At 36.3% G+C, this 14,820-nt stretch overlaps 1 protein-coding gene and 2 long non-coding RNA genes across 7 annotated transcripts; 2 read left to right on the top strand and 1 right to left on the bottom strand.

The window, feature by feature from the left end:
* The first annotated feature begins 907 nt into the window (after nt 1-907).
* On the top strand, nt 908-8,922 carry LOC113674760 (uncharacterized). Of its 4 annotated transcripts, none has more exons than XR_016184023.1 (5): nt 908-1,032; nt 1,280-1,339; nt 7,309-7,351; nt 8,054-8,124; nt 8,855-8,922. It is a non-coding gene; the product is annotated as an uncharacterized LOC113674760 (long non-coding RNA). The 4 variants fall into 4 exon arrangements; XR_016184022.1 differs by lacking the exon at nt 8,855-8,922 and adding an exon at nt 8,298-8,365; XR_016184021.1 differs by lacking the exon at nt 8,855-8,922 and having other exon boundaries at nt 8,054-8,147.
* On the top strand, nt 3,806-5,039 carry LOC149049962 (uncharacterized). The gene is made up of 2 exons (XR_016184026.1): nt 3,806-4,056; nt 4,544-5,039. It is a non-coding gene; the product is annotated as an uncharacterized LOC149049962 (long non-coding RNA).
* LOC113674759 (uncharacterized) lies at nt 5,752-14,728 on the bottom strand. Of its 2 annotated transcripts, XM_089197602.1 has the most exons (10): nt 14,158-14,728; nt 12,983-13,072; nt 11,754-12,134; nt 10,643-10,927; nt 9,878-9,957; nt 8,794-8,902; nt 8,045-8,142; nt 7,290-7,345; nt 6,904-7,063; nt 5,752-6,469 (listed from the first exon to the last, which is right to left on the bottom strand). In XM_089197602.1, exons 1-10 carry the CDS (start codon nt 14,552-14,554, stop codon nt 6,341-6,343), a joined length of 1,785 nt encoding a protein of 594 aa, XP_089053728.1. In that variant the 5' UTR covers nt 14,555-14,728; the 3' UTR covers nt 5,752-6,340. The 2 variants fall into 2 exon arrangements, with proteins under 2 accessions (XP_089053728.1, XP_089053729.1); XM_089197603.1 differs by lacking the exons at nt 5,752-6,469; nt 6,904-7,063 and having other exon boundaries at nt 7,290-7,413.
* Between the last annotated feature and the right edge of the window lie 92 nt (nt 14,729-14,820).

Below are 14,820 nucleotides of genomic sequence, written 5' to 3' on the forward strand. Positions count from 1 at the left end.
TTGAACTCAACGATTAATCCCTTTCTAGGGCAGGCGATAAGTTTTGGTTCATCTTGAGAATATAATAACGACTGTATTGTACATAAGCTTGACACAAAAATCATACCTTATATTCCCGGTTTGCGCTTCATTTCGCCGGTAAAAGAAAGAAAAGAAGAGAATTCAGTTTTAGGCACAGAAGTGATCCTTTCAGTATCATATCAAGGCCATGGGCCGGAATCAAAGAAAAGATCACCAACTTGATTTTATTGACAGATTCTCCTCGTCAGTACCATAGGAAATGTAGAGAGAACAGTATGGAGAATATGCATACTGATGTAAGGGTGTAAAGGTGAAGTTGGAAAACATTCGAGCGAAAAAAAAAAAAAAAAGACCTTACTTGCAATCTATCAGGTGACGGGCCCTGAATTCCAATTTACTGTTGTTTACTGTTGTTTACTGTTATTCCAGTTTACAGTTGTTTAATGTTCTCAAGAGGATTATGAACCGGGGAAGGTAGTGCAATCATGAATTATGAATCAGGGCAGTTATAGTTACTTTCACTCCCACCACCGTAATGTACTTCAACAGAACACACACACACACACACACACACACACACACACACACACACACACACACACACACACACACACACACACACACACACACACACGACTCACTTTGTTACAATTACAAGTCATCGAGATGCAAATATCTCATCGTCAGCCTCACAAAACTGTTAATTGGCGAACACCAGTTGGCTCTCGTAAGATCTGCAGTCAAGTAACAATGGCAAGTCTAATTTAGACTGTCAGTAATGGTGTAAATCTACGAAAAATTGGCAAAAAAGGATAGAGCGCTTAAGTGGGAGAAAAGAGTTCGGGAGAGGGTTGTCATTATTCCTTGCACGTCACGGCATGATGGAGTTCACGTGAGCGGTCAGCGGCTGACGTTACCACACGATTAGTGCCAGTGTTTACTTTTTTACTGCTTAGTTGCTGGTTTGTTTGTGAGGCCGATTGCTCGGAATGTGGACGTGGAAAAGTCTTGGTAAGTTAGAGAATTCATGATATATTTTGTTACAAAATATACTATTTAAGACTCCTGGAGCTCATGCAGTTGGGTTCAAACTGGAAGAGCTACTTCGTGCAACTGTTCAGTGGAACTGTTGAGTGCGCAACAACTTTAGATTCAGTGCGCTCGCTCGTGATGGATTTCCTGGGCTAGTTAATTTAGATTTCCTTCTTTTCCTATAAAATGTTTTAGTTAATCAAGATATTTAATTTTTTTGATAAAGCACGGTCCACAAAAGACGGCTACATCACTTGGCGAAGAACCACTCATCTAATTCCTTGAGGTGAGACATTTTTAGATGGATGTTGGGACTTTAGATAGGTGGGGTAAACTTTCCCCCGACCCTGGCCCCTCCTAGGGGAACCTACCATGGTTGAGAACAACTGGGGTATCCAATCAATGAAAAAAATTATTGGTGACAATCACAATCAATCAATACCAATGAATAGTAACAAATTGATTGATACTGATTTTCAAGAACTAATCAATGTCTAGCATTTGTATGGGTAAGCCATTGATGTCACCATTAAGCATTGAAAGTGGTTGTCAATTGATACCAATCAACTGGAATTAATCAACTTACTGTATATTGTTATTAATTTGATGGTAGAATCAGGAGAATAACATTGTATGTCACTGTATTATATACCTGCCCTTGCGAACTGAATTCCCAGTTTTCTGGGAATTCCTAGGAATTCCTAGGAATTCCTAGGAATTCTCAAAAATTCCCAATTATGCAAATGACCCTTGCAAACCGAATTCCCAGTTTTCTGGGAATTTCTGGGAACTCCTAGGAATTCCTAGGAATTCCTAGGAATTCTCAAAAATTCCCAACTATGCAAATTAACTCTGATTTAAAAAGCTTGGAATTACTGGGAATTTCTGGGAAAGGAAGACTCCAGTTTTGTGAGGACTTGGAATCCCTAGGAATTCCTAGGAATTCTCAGCTTTACAAACTACCTATAATTTAAGAAGTGTGGAACTCTTGGGAATTTCTGGGAATTGAATTTGAGGCAATTTTAATACCCTGAGGTCCACATAAATTCTAAGAAATTCTCAATACCTTGAATGTGAAGGTTTTAAGAAAAAGAGTAATTTCAGAGGCTTAAAACTTTGGCTCAATAAAAGGTATGCTATACAAAACTTACCAAGAGATATACATACATGTACATGTTTATAACTTAAAGATCATGAAATTTATTACTCAAACTAAGTTTTAGTAAATCTTTACATTAATATGGATTTTCTCATGAACCAGCTGTCAGTTATGTTAAATGGAAATTGCCATCTTCCACAATAATTAACAATAATTACATTGTTATCTTACTTCCCTAACCTACATTACTGGTTGCCTTTGTAAGAAAACCTTGGAACAGTCAAACTCAGTTGCCTCAAACGCTGTCAGAGACTTTTTGTTGACAATACTTTTAGCAGAAATTTCATGCCTTAGACAAACAAATTCAACACCTAATTAATCTTTCTTTTTTCATGATTGTTGTTGCTGCTTTTTTTTTCAGTTTTTTGCTCTATTTTCAAGACTAATTGCTGTAATTTGTTTTGCTGTTTTTATTCTTACAAAACATTTTTATAAGAAAAGGGGAACATTGACTACCTCTGTCTTGTCTGCATGCCAAATGTTTGCAAAGTGTGTGGATGATCCACAAGTATTGGAACTCTTGCAAAAATGTTTTGTAAGAGTTCCAATACTTGTGGATCATCCACACACTTTGCAAACATTTGGCATGCAGACAAGACAGAGGTAGTCAATGTTCCCTTAGAGGAAAAACACCTTTTATATGACGTCTTCAATTTACTTTATTTGAAACTCTGATCTGAAAATATTTGTCAACAAGACTTGTTGGTAGTGAGAAGTACCAATCAAGTTTCCTTTCATAACTTAATTTCTTAAATGTCCCAATCACTGGATCTCCCAAAAAAATATTACATCTTTTTATTTTTGGTGCAAATTACAAGTCCTTCTTTATATAAAAATGAAAAGTGATAGTCACACTTCAATAATAACAGCTCTTAAGTTTACTTGTTGTTCTTCTCTGTCTGTCAGCTATCAACAAGATTGTTTTATACTTCGGGTAGTGCATAACTATTTGTGGACCAGAGTTCCAACGCACCTCTGTAATCGCATATAGCTACTCCTGTCTCTTGTACAAATGTTTCTCCTTTGTAAGACGCACTCTACTCTGTTGTCAATACTGCTTTAAGTTCATTGGAAACGACTGACTGAGGAATCGAGATGGCGGTGTTGGAACGTGTTGCTGAACGCTTGCTACGGTCAAGCTTTGTAGATTTAGGTACTGGTACACTGGGATCATCTATGTATCTCTTATATTTCCGAATGTGGTATCCTTCTTTTATAAATATGAGGGTAAAAGACGATTTGTAGTCGCATTCAAAACTGTGATTGGCTTGTGTTATTTCTCACCTTGGCCATTAACACAACTCAAGTGAGTTTCGAGTCTTTGTTTCCTCGACAACTTTCGGCCACAAATCGTGCATTTGTAATACGATCGATTCTTTTCGATTATTTCTACATACAGTGAGCTCACATCTTTATTTATATCACCAAGCTATCCATCTTCTAGAAGCAGAGAACCGGTCGGAGAAGTCAGAATAAAGTTGGGCGCTTCTCTTAACACTGCAATCGGCAAGCCAGCGGATTCACTTTTCTAGCCAATGACAAGTCCTAAACGATCCACGTGATCATGCGCGTGATCGGAAACAAAGACGACTCCATTTGGCGCTCATCTTTGAATGTACTTTTCATCGGTTGATCGCTTTTCTCAACTGTTTTGCTTAATATAACATTTCTAAAGATAGCTTTTATTGTGGTTCAATGGGAAAACGAGAATAGCGTGAGTGTTGTAAAAGAAAAGAAAGTCGTTGGCGCCGTGGAGTTAAAAGAAAGGACAACAGTTGACATATTGACTGGTACAAACAAGGGTCGAGTGGCCATCTGTAAGGCTACGATTTTGAAAGTTTGAGGTGAGTAAAAATTGCAATATTCGTTACGTGATCAAAATCTTATAAAAGAATAGATGTAGCAGGTTGAATTAAGCTTACATAACGCTCGGCGCAACTGAAACTAGAATAATTCTGAGAATCGAATCGGTCACTTGCATGCCGCAGTTTCTTAAGCTTATGCTTTACAATGAAATAAACCTATCAGTAAGGTTTCAAGATTCCTCTAGTCACGTTTGGGAACATTCAAGATTCATTATAGAAACTGTTATTAAACAAACCTTAGTACATAAAGAAGCCCTCCTTGGTAAAAACAAAATAATGTATTCAGCCCTTTTTTAGTAAAATCAATGAGAGAGATGTACTAACTCCAATATAAAAGTCACTCAATATAACAGAGATTTCTCAATTTGAGAATCCAATGAATGCCCTTTTCCTCATAGCCATCTTAAAAGCCTGGTCTGAGCTTTAAATATACATATTTTAATATATTATTTTTTTTCAAATTCAGATGTCAAGGAATCCAGATACAAAATGGTCAAGGTTCTTGTTGACAACCTCATTCAAGGCCAACTCATTGTGAGCCCAGGAAAAGAAATACAAACAGTACAAACAGCAGCTAAGTTTGCAGTTTAGGATAACTTCATTCTAATTTATTGTTACAGTTACAACAAGATTTAAATCAAAAAATCAATTTTATTTGTCTGTAATTAGCCCCTTCACTCCCAAGAGTGCTTGGTTTTCAAATATAACTTAAGATATTGTATTTTATGGAAAAGAATCCACAGATTTTATTCACAATTTGTGTCAAACCAAATTTAATGATTGATTAGAACTATTTTATATGAATAGCTATAATTGAGGATTAATCCGTATGAAGTTTTCAAGAAAAGAAAAATAAATCAAATTCCATCCTAATATTACCACACATTGATGTTAATTAATCAAAAATATTTTACATGTAAGCCTTACTTAAGCTTCTAAATAAATTTCATTGAATACTTGAATTTTAGCTGGGTTTTTTTTTATTTAAAGTATTTATTTTATATCATTAGCCTCAAATTTTTGCTTAAAATTCCCAGTAATTCTTAAACATTCCTAAAAATTCCCAAACATTCCCAGAAATTCCCAGAAATTCCTAGGAATTTTTTAGATTTACAGCTTTTCAGGGAAAGTCATTGGTTCTCTGAGTTGGAATTCCTAGGAATTCCTAGGAATTCCTAGGAATTCCAAGTCCTGTTGGCTATAAACTTGGAATTTCTGGGAATTTCTGGGAATTTCTGGGAATTTCTAGGAATTTCTAGGTTTTTAGAACCAGAGTTGTTATGGTTGGGAATTCCTAGGAATTCCTAGGAATTCCCAGTCCGAATTTACCGTGAAAATTCACACCTTTATTCCTAGGAATTCCTAGGAATTCCAAAAGCCATTTCGCAAGGGTAGGGACAGTTTTATTGACAACTCAGTGTTATAGGTTAACTTAATGGCAGAACCATGAGAATTACTATGTGTTTGATTGCATTATATACGCTTTATATAAAATATTGTCGTCAGAGCTTTGACCCCTTTGACTATGGTGATCAGTGCGTAAAATACTCTTAGAAACTCACTACTGTCCCAAAATTAATCGAAGCAGGAAGTTTGTATAAATTATGTAGATTATTGTGATTAATAAGGATTAACCTTGATATGAAATCATTCTGACTACACTCACACAAGACATTCATTGTGAAAAGTTTATTCAGGATGAGTCGGTCAGTCTTCTAGTATACAGATCCTGATACGATATTATAATATATAGTCTAAAACTAGGGGTTCTACTTGAAGAACCTGTGCTGCACCAGATATAAAAAAACCACTAAAAACCACTCATTGAATGTGGCCAAAAAATGAGTGGAAATGTGTTCCTCATCAAATGCTGCAGCACAATACCCTGAGGACTGGGTAAACTAACCTGGTTGCAGTATTAATTACTACCAAAATTACAAGAAATATAAAAAAGAAAGTGGTCAAACGTAAGACTTACCGACCTAGAATGACTTAATTTTCCTGCAAAATGCTTAAATGATCCAAAACTTCCATGATGCCACACAAACCACTTCAAAATGCCATCAGAATAAAAATTTCTGACATATTGGTTCACATGTCAGTCAAACATCAGAAATTACATAAATTCTCAGCTGTCAAAGGAACTACAGTAATGTATAGTTTTGAAAATTACATATGATCCGACAGGTAGGGAATGAAAAGTTAATAATAATTATATTTAGAACCTGGCTCCTTGATAAAACTTTGTTAGGGTTGGGTTTCTTCAAAATCCTTCCATAGAATAAAAAGGTTGTAGGTCTGTCATCCATGACTTCCTCAACTCTGTCATCAAGGAGGGAAGATCTGGGAAATCTCGATCATTAAATGATAGTTTTCCTGTGTCTCTAACAACCTATTTGAAGGATTTTAAAAAAGATAACATTACCATGATATTGAAGTTCATATTGGAATCCAATGAAATAGAAAAACAGAGTAGCAAATTACATCTACATTAAGTTTTATTTTCTTCAGCCCAACAATTTCAATGCCTGAAATTGATTAGAAATGGCCTGCATGCTATGTGTCCACATTTTCTTCAACACCAATAGGCTTGAATCATTTACTCTGCCTGTAGGGAATGTTCCCTCTTGTATACAGTTTACCCTCAGCATGTAACCAGGTTTCCCTGTAATCTTGTCAGATAATCATTTTAGTACACAAAACTCTGACCTCATCCAGAGCTCAAAATGAAGTCCTAAAAATTGTGAGAAGTGAAGATTTTCAAAAGAATTTACTGAAGTCATGTTTTTAGCATGAAGAAAGCCTAACATTTTTAATGTTTCTTACCTCGATTGGAAAGTCAACAATACTTAGACCATTACGGGACTTTTTGGTCAGCAAAAAGCCTGGTTGACCATAACATTTGAACCGGACCAAGAAGGCTCCCCTTTTTTCACTCTGCAGTTTCTTTTTGGCCTCTTCTTCTGACATATATCCAGCAAACCAGCTGAGGAAGATGAAACAGTTTGTGTGATTTTCATCCAGTAAGATTTTACAATTTCTAGTTCACACGATGTGCTTGCTGAATTTTACACCTTTGTTGGCCTAATTGGCCAAAATTTTTTTTTGGGGGGGGGGGGGGGGTTGAGAGGGTCATAATCATGCAAAAGTTTGGTGACCCAAACCTAAACTAATCTAAGGTACCAGTAAAACTCACTATTAACTATATTTACCTTGTTCTTTTACCATCAGCATCAATAGAAACTGAGTTCTTCATCAGATGGAGCATCTAAAGGTTAAAGTTGTAGTTAAGTGTCATATCTCTTGGTTGCGCTGTTGGCATACTCCTCTTTGAGCCTTTTTTAAAAAGAGGCATCATCTGTACTTCATGAAGTTAAGCAAAATTGTGGCAGGGCAAGGTTGAAATTTTTTAGAGGGCAATTGTAACAGTTACACTGTATTTTGGAACTTTTAAAGGTTTGGCATTTTCCTTGAAAAGTAAATAAAATGTGTATTTATTCTTCTATTGATCCACAAATCTTGTCTGGTTTTTTTTTTTAAGCATATGGTCAACATTAATTACATGCACATCATCATAACAGTTTTTCCTTCTGCAATGCTGCTCATGATAGTGTTTATAGGATTATTGTACCTGTAAATGAAATCTTTTAATTGTCATCACAGTCATCATTTCTGTAGTTGATATACTATCAAGAATGAGTTAACTAATATGTAATGGTAACATGTGATTAGAGTGTAGTTATCTATAGCTGAAAAAATGTACAAACAGTCACAAGTCAAGCTCTCAGGTCATCACAAAGTAATTATACTGCAATGTAGAATTGAAAAATTACAATCAGTGGAGATGTACTGGTTGTATGTAGGTAAATTCTGTAATCATTATATTGTGTTGAAGGAATAGTATTTAATATGTGCTTTTGCGTTACTCTTATTAATATTATTGGCATTTGTAACTCCTTTCTTTTACCTTCTTTAGGCAGCCTTGCATTCCTTCATTGGGAGATCCAAACCACACTGAGAGTCTTATGAAGTTATGGCGGTAGACAGGTGCAGATTCCTTTTTTTCTAAACATTTTTTAAGTAAAACAACTTAAATTTAGCATCAGGTTAAGGCAGTGCTGGGAGATTTGGTGACCAAACTTGGTTACCAAGCTCTTTGTACTGTACCATTTATGGGTCCCAGCTTAACCCTTGGTTGGGGCATTGTGATGTGGTCCTAGGTGCACTGACTGCAGTAGAGTGTATGGATGCTAGGAATCAGTCATTGTGGATGGTAAACTGCAGTACCTTAGCAACCCACTAAGGGGTTCCTCCATTTCCACCATGTAAAAAACTGGTTTTTGATCGGCTGAGGAGGAGGTAACTATCAATAACATTTTATTAAACTAAATTTTTTTTGACAGGCATGTACATTTTCACCTTCTCAAAACTAAAATGTTTATCAGCACCATTTTTTGACCTTCCCAACTAAATGAGAAATGTCCTCAACATGCTAGGCATTTTTATTGGGAAATGTCTGCACTTTCACTTTGTCATAGCACACGTATGTTGTCAGCATTGTAGATAGGTAGGTTCAGTTAATCAATCTTTCTTGGTGTTTTGGTTATCTTGCATGGTGCAGTTAAAGTGACAGTTATTTGAACTAACTGTGTTATTATTGACTACTTATGCAGAATTTCTTTGTATCCATATAAGATAGCTCTGACTAGTCCTTACCATATTTGCCCATGAGGACATACATAAGAAATTTTAACAAAGCAATTCCTTCATGCTGTAGGTATTCCGAATATGATCCCTTGACAGCACCTTCAAAGTCCTTCCAACTCTATATAAAACAGATTTTAGTGTAATAATGTCATGTAAACCTATGTAATTTTTATTATTTCTTTTTGCCATATCATGGGATCCCTTTTCGTAAGACAATAAAATAAGTCAAAATAAGTATAAGTTAGTCAAGAAGCTGTTCAGTCCTTTATTTTTCTTATCATATTTTGCACAGTTAGGTCGGTTGCAGAGGGGTCTTTTTGGAATGGTTTGAAAGAATCTTTCATTAGTCCTAAAAAACAGTGCTCAATAATTAAGAGATGTTAATGTGCATTTTAGCAGGGTATCAAATCATTTCATACCCAAACCGCAGGTCAATTTGTACCAGTCTCAACATACATTCATTCAAAACTCCTCACATGCAAGCATGTGAGCAGATGTTGATTGCATACGACAATTCAGTCGAGTGAAGGGAGTTAGAGACAAACAAAATTCAGTTGTATACTTGTGACCTTTGAAGCAGAAACAACTAGTTTGTGTATTTGTTTGTCTCCCTTTGGTGGTCACATTTAAAAAAATGCATGCCACATAAACAAAATATGTTCTATGAAAACTGAAATTACTTAAAATGTGCTTAACAGGTTAAGCATACTCTGACTCACAGTTTGGGTACAAAATGACTCAACTGACTGGGTACCAATCAACCTAGCTGGGTATGAAACAGGTTTGTACCAAATTACCTGTTGAACCTGTAACCTAGTTGCTTTTTAAATTGTTTTTTAAGGTGGATTTTGTTATTCTATCATACATCTCTGTTGTATCATTGTAGTTATTGTTTGGCAGATGTATTTTAAAATGAAAAAAAGTTTACTGTAGGTTCTAGAGAGCAATAGTGTCATAGTTCTGCATGTATATAGACAGAGCTTAACAAGAAGGGGGAAGAAGGAAAGTGATGTGAAGGACATTCATAAGGATGCCTCTCTTGTGAAATTCACCCTGGCAATCATCAATTGAAAGTAAACAATTACAGTTGCACCTTTTCTTTCGGACCACCTTTTATGGATGACCAGAAGTCAGACAGTTCATTATTTGCTTCTTCAAAATCAAGGAGCTCCTCTGTGAAGATGATCAATTAAAGAGTGGTTCATACAAAAAGTCAATGGTATACTTGACAAGCAATGAAATCAAAGTTGTGCTGGAATTTTATCAGTGCATGTATTAAGTTTCTAAAGAAACTGCAAAGAGTTTCGTAGGTGACATTTTGATTGTTGGCCCTTTGTCAGAGCAAATGTGTGTACTACAGTATATGATTTGCAATTTAAATAAAATATGACGCACCATATACATGTGTTTATTTTTATTATACAGTTATATAACTATACTATTTACAAGGTGGAGCACTTGGTTTTTCTTAGGTGCCTACCTCTAAATTAATCAATTAAGTAGCCATACTTATAAACACAATGAAGAATGCAAATCTTCTCTAGTAATAGCATTCATTTAGGTCACAATAGCTGTGTTGTGAAGTTTGCCAAGTCACTTTTACTCACATAGCCTCTTCACCCAAAAATTTAAATAAATAGTGGCAAAATGTAAAGAAAGCCTTGAATATGCTGAAAGGGGGGGGGGGGAATGGGGCTGAAGGTGACCCTTTTATGGTGTGGTATCCCATCCAAGGAGAATAATCATACATCCTCAGTAGTTCTTTCTTGCCACTGAAACAAAGGCAAGTTCTGTAAATATAGACCAATAGAGATCAACAGCTGGTAGTTATTTAGTTTTGGTAGCAGGAAAAACTAACCTTCTGTGGTACTGCTGGTCACTGATGAACTTTCATCACCATCTGTCTCTTGGCCTTTCTCACCAATTAAGAGACTGAACTCAGACTGGAAATCAGCTTCAAAAGATTGATAAGCTAGCATGTTCACCAATTTTTTTTCAGCCCTCTTGCGTCGTGATCTCTCTGCTTTAGCCAAAATGTGTAAGCTCTTTTCTTGGGAGGTGGTCCAAGGTTTTTGAAAGAAATTAATCTGACTGTCAGATAAACTGCGTGGTCTCTGTTGAACATTTCCAAAAGTTTGATCAACTGTGAAATTAATTGACCAAGTAGATTAATAAAATTCCACAGATATATTCACCAAATAATACTGTAGTATAGAATTTAATTTGGCCACATTAAATCTTTTTTTTCACAATAAAGGTTGCAGATGGAAAGATGCAAAATACTAGCAATAGGGAGCACTTTCTAGATGAGTGAAATTTCCCAGGAGGTTTTTCAGGATCCAAGTCATGACAAGTTTATTTTTCTTTTCTTTTCTTTTTTTTTTCCTTTTTCATTTTTGAAATTCATAGGTGAGGCTTTTTGAGAGCCTGATTGAGCAGTGGCAGATCTAGGGGCCTGGGGGGCTCAGCCCCTCCCTTATTTTGTGTAAAAAAAAAAAGAATCACAGAAGGAAGAAAAGCTGGCAGGGCAAGTGACAAAAAACCTTAGCTCATGGTCTGGATCTGCCACTGTTGAGATTGGTTTTTCAATAGACAAACCGTCAGAGGCAAATTGCATGAAATTGATGTTGGTTAACCAAAGTGATACATTCTTCTAAATACCTGTTAACAAGTACTACCTTGCTAGCTATATTCTTTTGATTTGACTCGTTGTACACCAGGTGTCTATTATTATATCCAGGCATGAAAGTACATCTTATGAATTTGTAATCTTATGGAGGCTTTACTTCTCTTAATGTCACAATTGAAAAAAGGTAAGTCTTTTGGGATTGTAATTTTGGCTAATGGCTTTTCATTGGCTTAATTCTGAGGAACCCCAAGAATTGAGGTTTCAACTACTTTTTTCCTATCGATTATTCCCTTGTCCCACTCTTCTTTAATCCCATTTACCCCCTGAGCTGGAACCTTACCCTTTTGTTTAACAACCATGAGTTCCAAACATACTTCACGGTAAATATTCTCATCTAGAGTTACACTCATTGTTATCTCTTGGCCATCTGCTAGTGCTTTCAGTTCCTCTGTGATCAAAACCTCTTCCAAAGCTTCTAGAAGCTTGCCACTTTGATAATTTAGCCACAATTCCTGTAGCCCTGGCAGATGAGTTGCTTCTAACACACAAATGATAGAACCTTCACAAAGATACTTTATCATTACTCCTGATGGAAGGACCACTGATGCAAACAAGCCAGCAAGAGTCACAGGATCATTTATGTACCTTTTGAGGATAAAGAATGTTCCAGCAAACCAAGCACCTTTTGAGGCCAACTTAACAGCAACATGAAGAGAAATTTCTATGTGGAATGAATTTTTGAAAATGAAGCCACTTGTCAGCTGTTGGCATTAGTCTCAATTGGACCATCTGCTTTCCATTTGTTACAAATTCTTACTTATTTTTAGTCCACATGATACAGTAAGAATTTGGACCTCAACACTTGTGGATTGGACTCCAGGGCTGAGTTGGTTAAAAAAATTATTACTTTAACCTAGGCATACAGTAAGATTAATTTGTGAAATAGGTGTACTAGTATGTAGGTAGTCTATAAATTCTACTTTGATTATTTCTTACGTTTCTTATGTTTTGCCTCAATGAAACTCAAATATGCAATAGCCAGTGCTCTGGTGTGTGCATTGATACAAGAGAAATTAATGGGCAATTAGTTACAACTACTTTTCTAACAACTGGACCCTGATCAACTAAGAGACCTGGTTGTAACCCTGGATCAGCTATTAGGTCACTGTGTCATGTTTTCTTTTCATCAACTGAAAATATAATGGAGCCATTCCTGGTGTAGTCATTAAGAATGCCTGTCTCATCCCCTTCCCTCACAGCTCTAGGTGCAATTGTAAGTTCTGATCTAACTTATGGGTTAATTGATGGTTTTTATCCTTCTTCACAGGTTATTCCCCCAACTCCTCCAGTTTTTCTCCCACCCTAAGAACCAAAATGTTCAATTTAAAACAGGTTATTTGATCTCTTCTGTCTTCAGTAGGTTGAAAGGTATACTTTTATTTTTCAAGTACTATCTCGCTTCTGAGAAAAGTAACATCCCACCCAGAAGAGAAGCAAAAATCCAAGTCACTTCTGATCCATGAGCCCTAGTGCAAACAGTGACAATGTATTAAGGCAAATACAGTTTACCTCTTGGCTCTCTTTCATTTGGAGGACAATGAACTACACAAGGACATCTATTCTGTAACCTGAGCTCCTCTTCATCCACCTGCCTTCCACCTAAAAAAATGATCATCCTACCATTAAATTCAGTCATTGCTCTTTAGTCACTGCATGATCCTTTTCATGTTTTCAATAAATTTGTTTCAAGTAAAAAATAACCATAGTTACCATCATTAGAAAGCAGTTGTGATAACTTTTTACAATGGGGTTATTTTTCAGTTGGGTTCTGTGTAGTTCTGTGAGCTTAATGGCATTATTATAATAATGCTTTCAACTTTCTATGAAAAATCTGATTGGTCAAGAGCATTCTATCAATGTACTATAGTGTATCAGTGAAGATGATATGAGAACCCAGAATCTACAGGTGGTATTGCAGTTATCAGGTTGAGTTCAAAGTCAGCCCTAATTAAACCCCCTGTCCATGTAGTGTTCTCAAACTTTTACAAATTCAGAGAGGTTTCTTCTTTTGCAGGTTGTGTGAAAAATGTATTATAAAACAATTATTGAATTTGGCTTTTGCATGATATCATGGATTGTCAAATTCATGTCAGTGTTATCTGCCTTAACCTTCAGCTTTGAGAGATAACCAAGACCTTGGTTTGGTAGTTAATAAATTATGTCATGCTCAACCTCATCCAATAAGTGCTCTTTCCCTGTGCCATTTTCTGTCATTCAGCCCCACTTAAATGGAGCCTGGCTGCCTAGAATAAACATATCCTCCAGATTTTACTTTTTATTTTGAAAGATGTGTGAGAAATGCATGTATGACAAATTCAGAACTTTTAAATGATTTGTGAACTTCTTCAACTGTCTTTTTTGTTCAAACATTCCCCTTTTTCCTACTTAACTATATACCGAAGATATATCATCAACCAATCCAATTACAGATTGTTCTTAATGACACTTACTCTAGGCTACTAGACCTTAACTGTATGGATGAGAAAACGTAGGGGAAGGTGGTTGTGGGAATAAGCAGGAAGATCCAAGATCTTGGATCGGTTATCTGGGGTTCTGGTTCCAAGCAATTAGCGAACTTGAGTAGATCCATGGCATCCATTGCTATATTTGTGCGTGAGTGTTTGGGTTTGGGGGACGGGGGGAGGGGGTTGTTGACTCCGTGCCTCAAGAAACAAGACACTCACCCGACGTCTTCAATGCTTCTGTGCGACTAAGAGGCTGATCCCCTCTGCTTTCTCCCATCACTAAACATTTGACTACTGCATCGCAGAGGTCTTTGCCACATCTTAGCTGTTTTCTTTGTTCCTCTAGGCAGAGTTTTCGTTGTAAAATAAAGTCGTTTAGTCTCCCTACCAGCTCTAAACACGTGACGTTCTCTAAAAGTTCCCTTAAAAATGATAGTTTGTCGATGTCCATCATTTTGAGCCTTTCAAGCTCTTTAAAGAGTTGCAAGGGAGAAGTGATCGTCTCAAGTTTTCCTTCTGAAATAAGATCCATGCATAAGTATTTCATTTGTTCCAGCTTTTCTTTTGTGATATTTTCTGCTATCCTTAAAATAAATGATCTGTAGTTTGTTTCCATTTCCTCGCCCTTTTCTGGTCATGAAGAGTTCCAAAATTCAGAGTTGAGAGACAGTGATATTTACCGATATGGACTACACATTGGCAAATGGAAAGTAAAAATACTTAGGGTATTCCCCTCTGTGCTACATTTAGGTAAGACGCTGTGACGTCATGAGTGTCTGTTCTCATGTATTACACAGACAGCTGCGCGGCTGGAATTACGCCGTTACGTTTCTAAGAGTAGCTTGTTTTGTCTTGGAAAGCTTTGATATATGCATTATAATG

This window comes from Pocillopora damicornis, chromosome 2 (assembly GCF_964200805.1).
Source record: "Pocillopora damicornis chromosome 2, jaPocDami1.2, whole genome shotgun sequence".
Taxonomy (NCBI): Eukaryota; Metazoa; Cnidaria; class Anthozoa; order Scleractinia; family Pocilloporidae; genus Pocillopora; species Pocillopora damicornis.

Coding starts and splice junctions, on each gene's coding strand:
- LOC113674759 (XM_089197602.1), bottom strand. CDS start 14,554: ATGGAAACAAACTACAGATCATTTATTTTAAGGATAGCAGAAAATATC. Junction 10,928..11,753: donor CATGGTTGTTAAACAAAAGG/GTAAGGTTCCAG, acceptor TTAATTTCACAG/TTGATCAAACTTTTGGAAAT. Junction 7,064..7,289: donor GCTGATGGTAAAAGAACAAG/GTAAATATAGTT, acceptor CATCTTCCTCAG/CTGGTTTGCTGGATATATGT.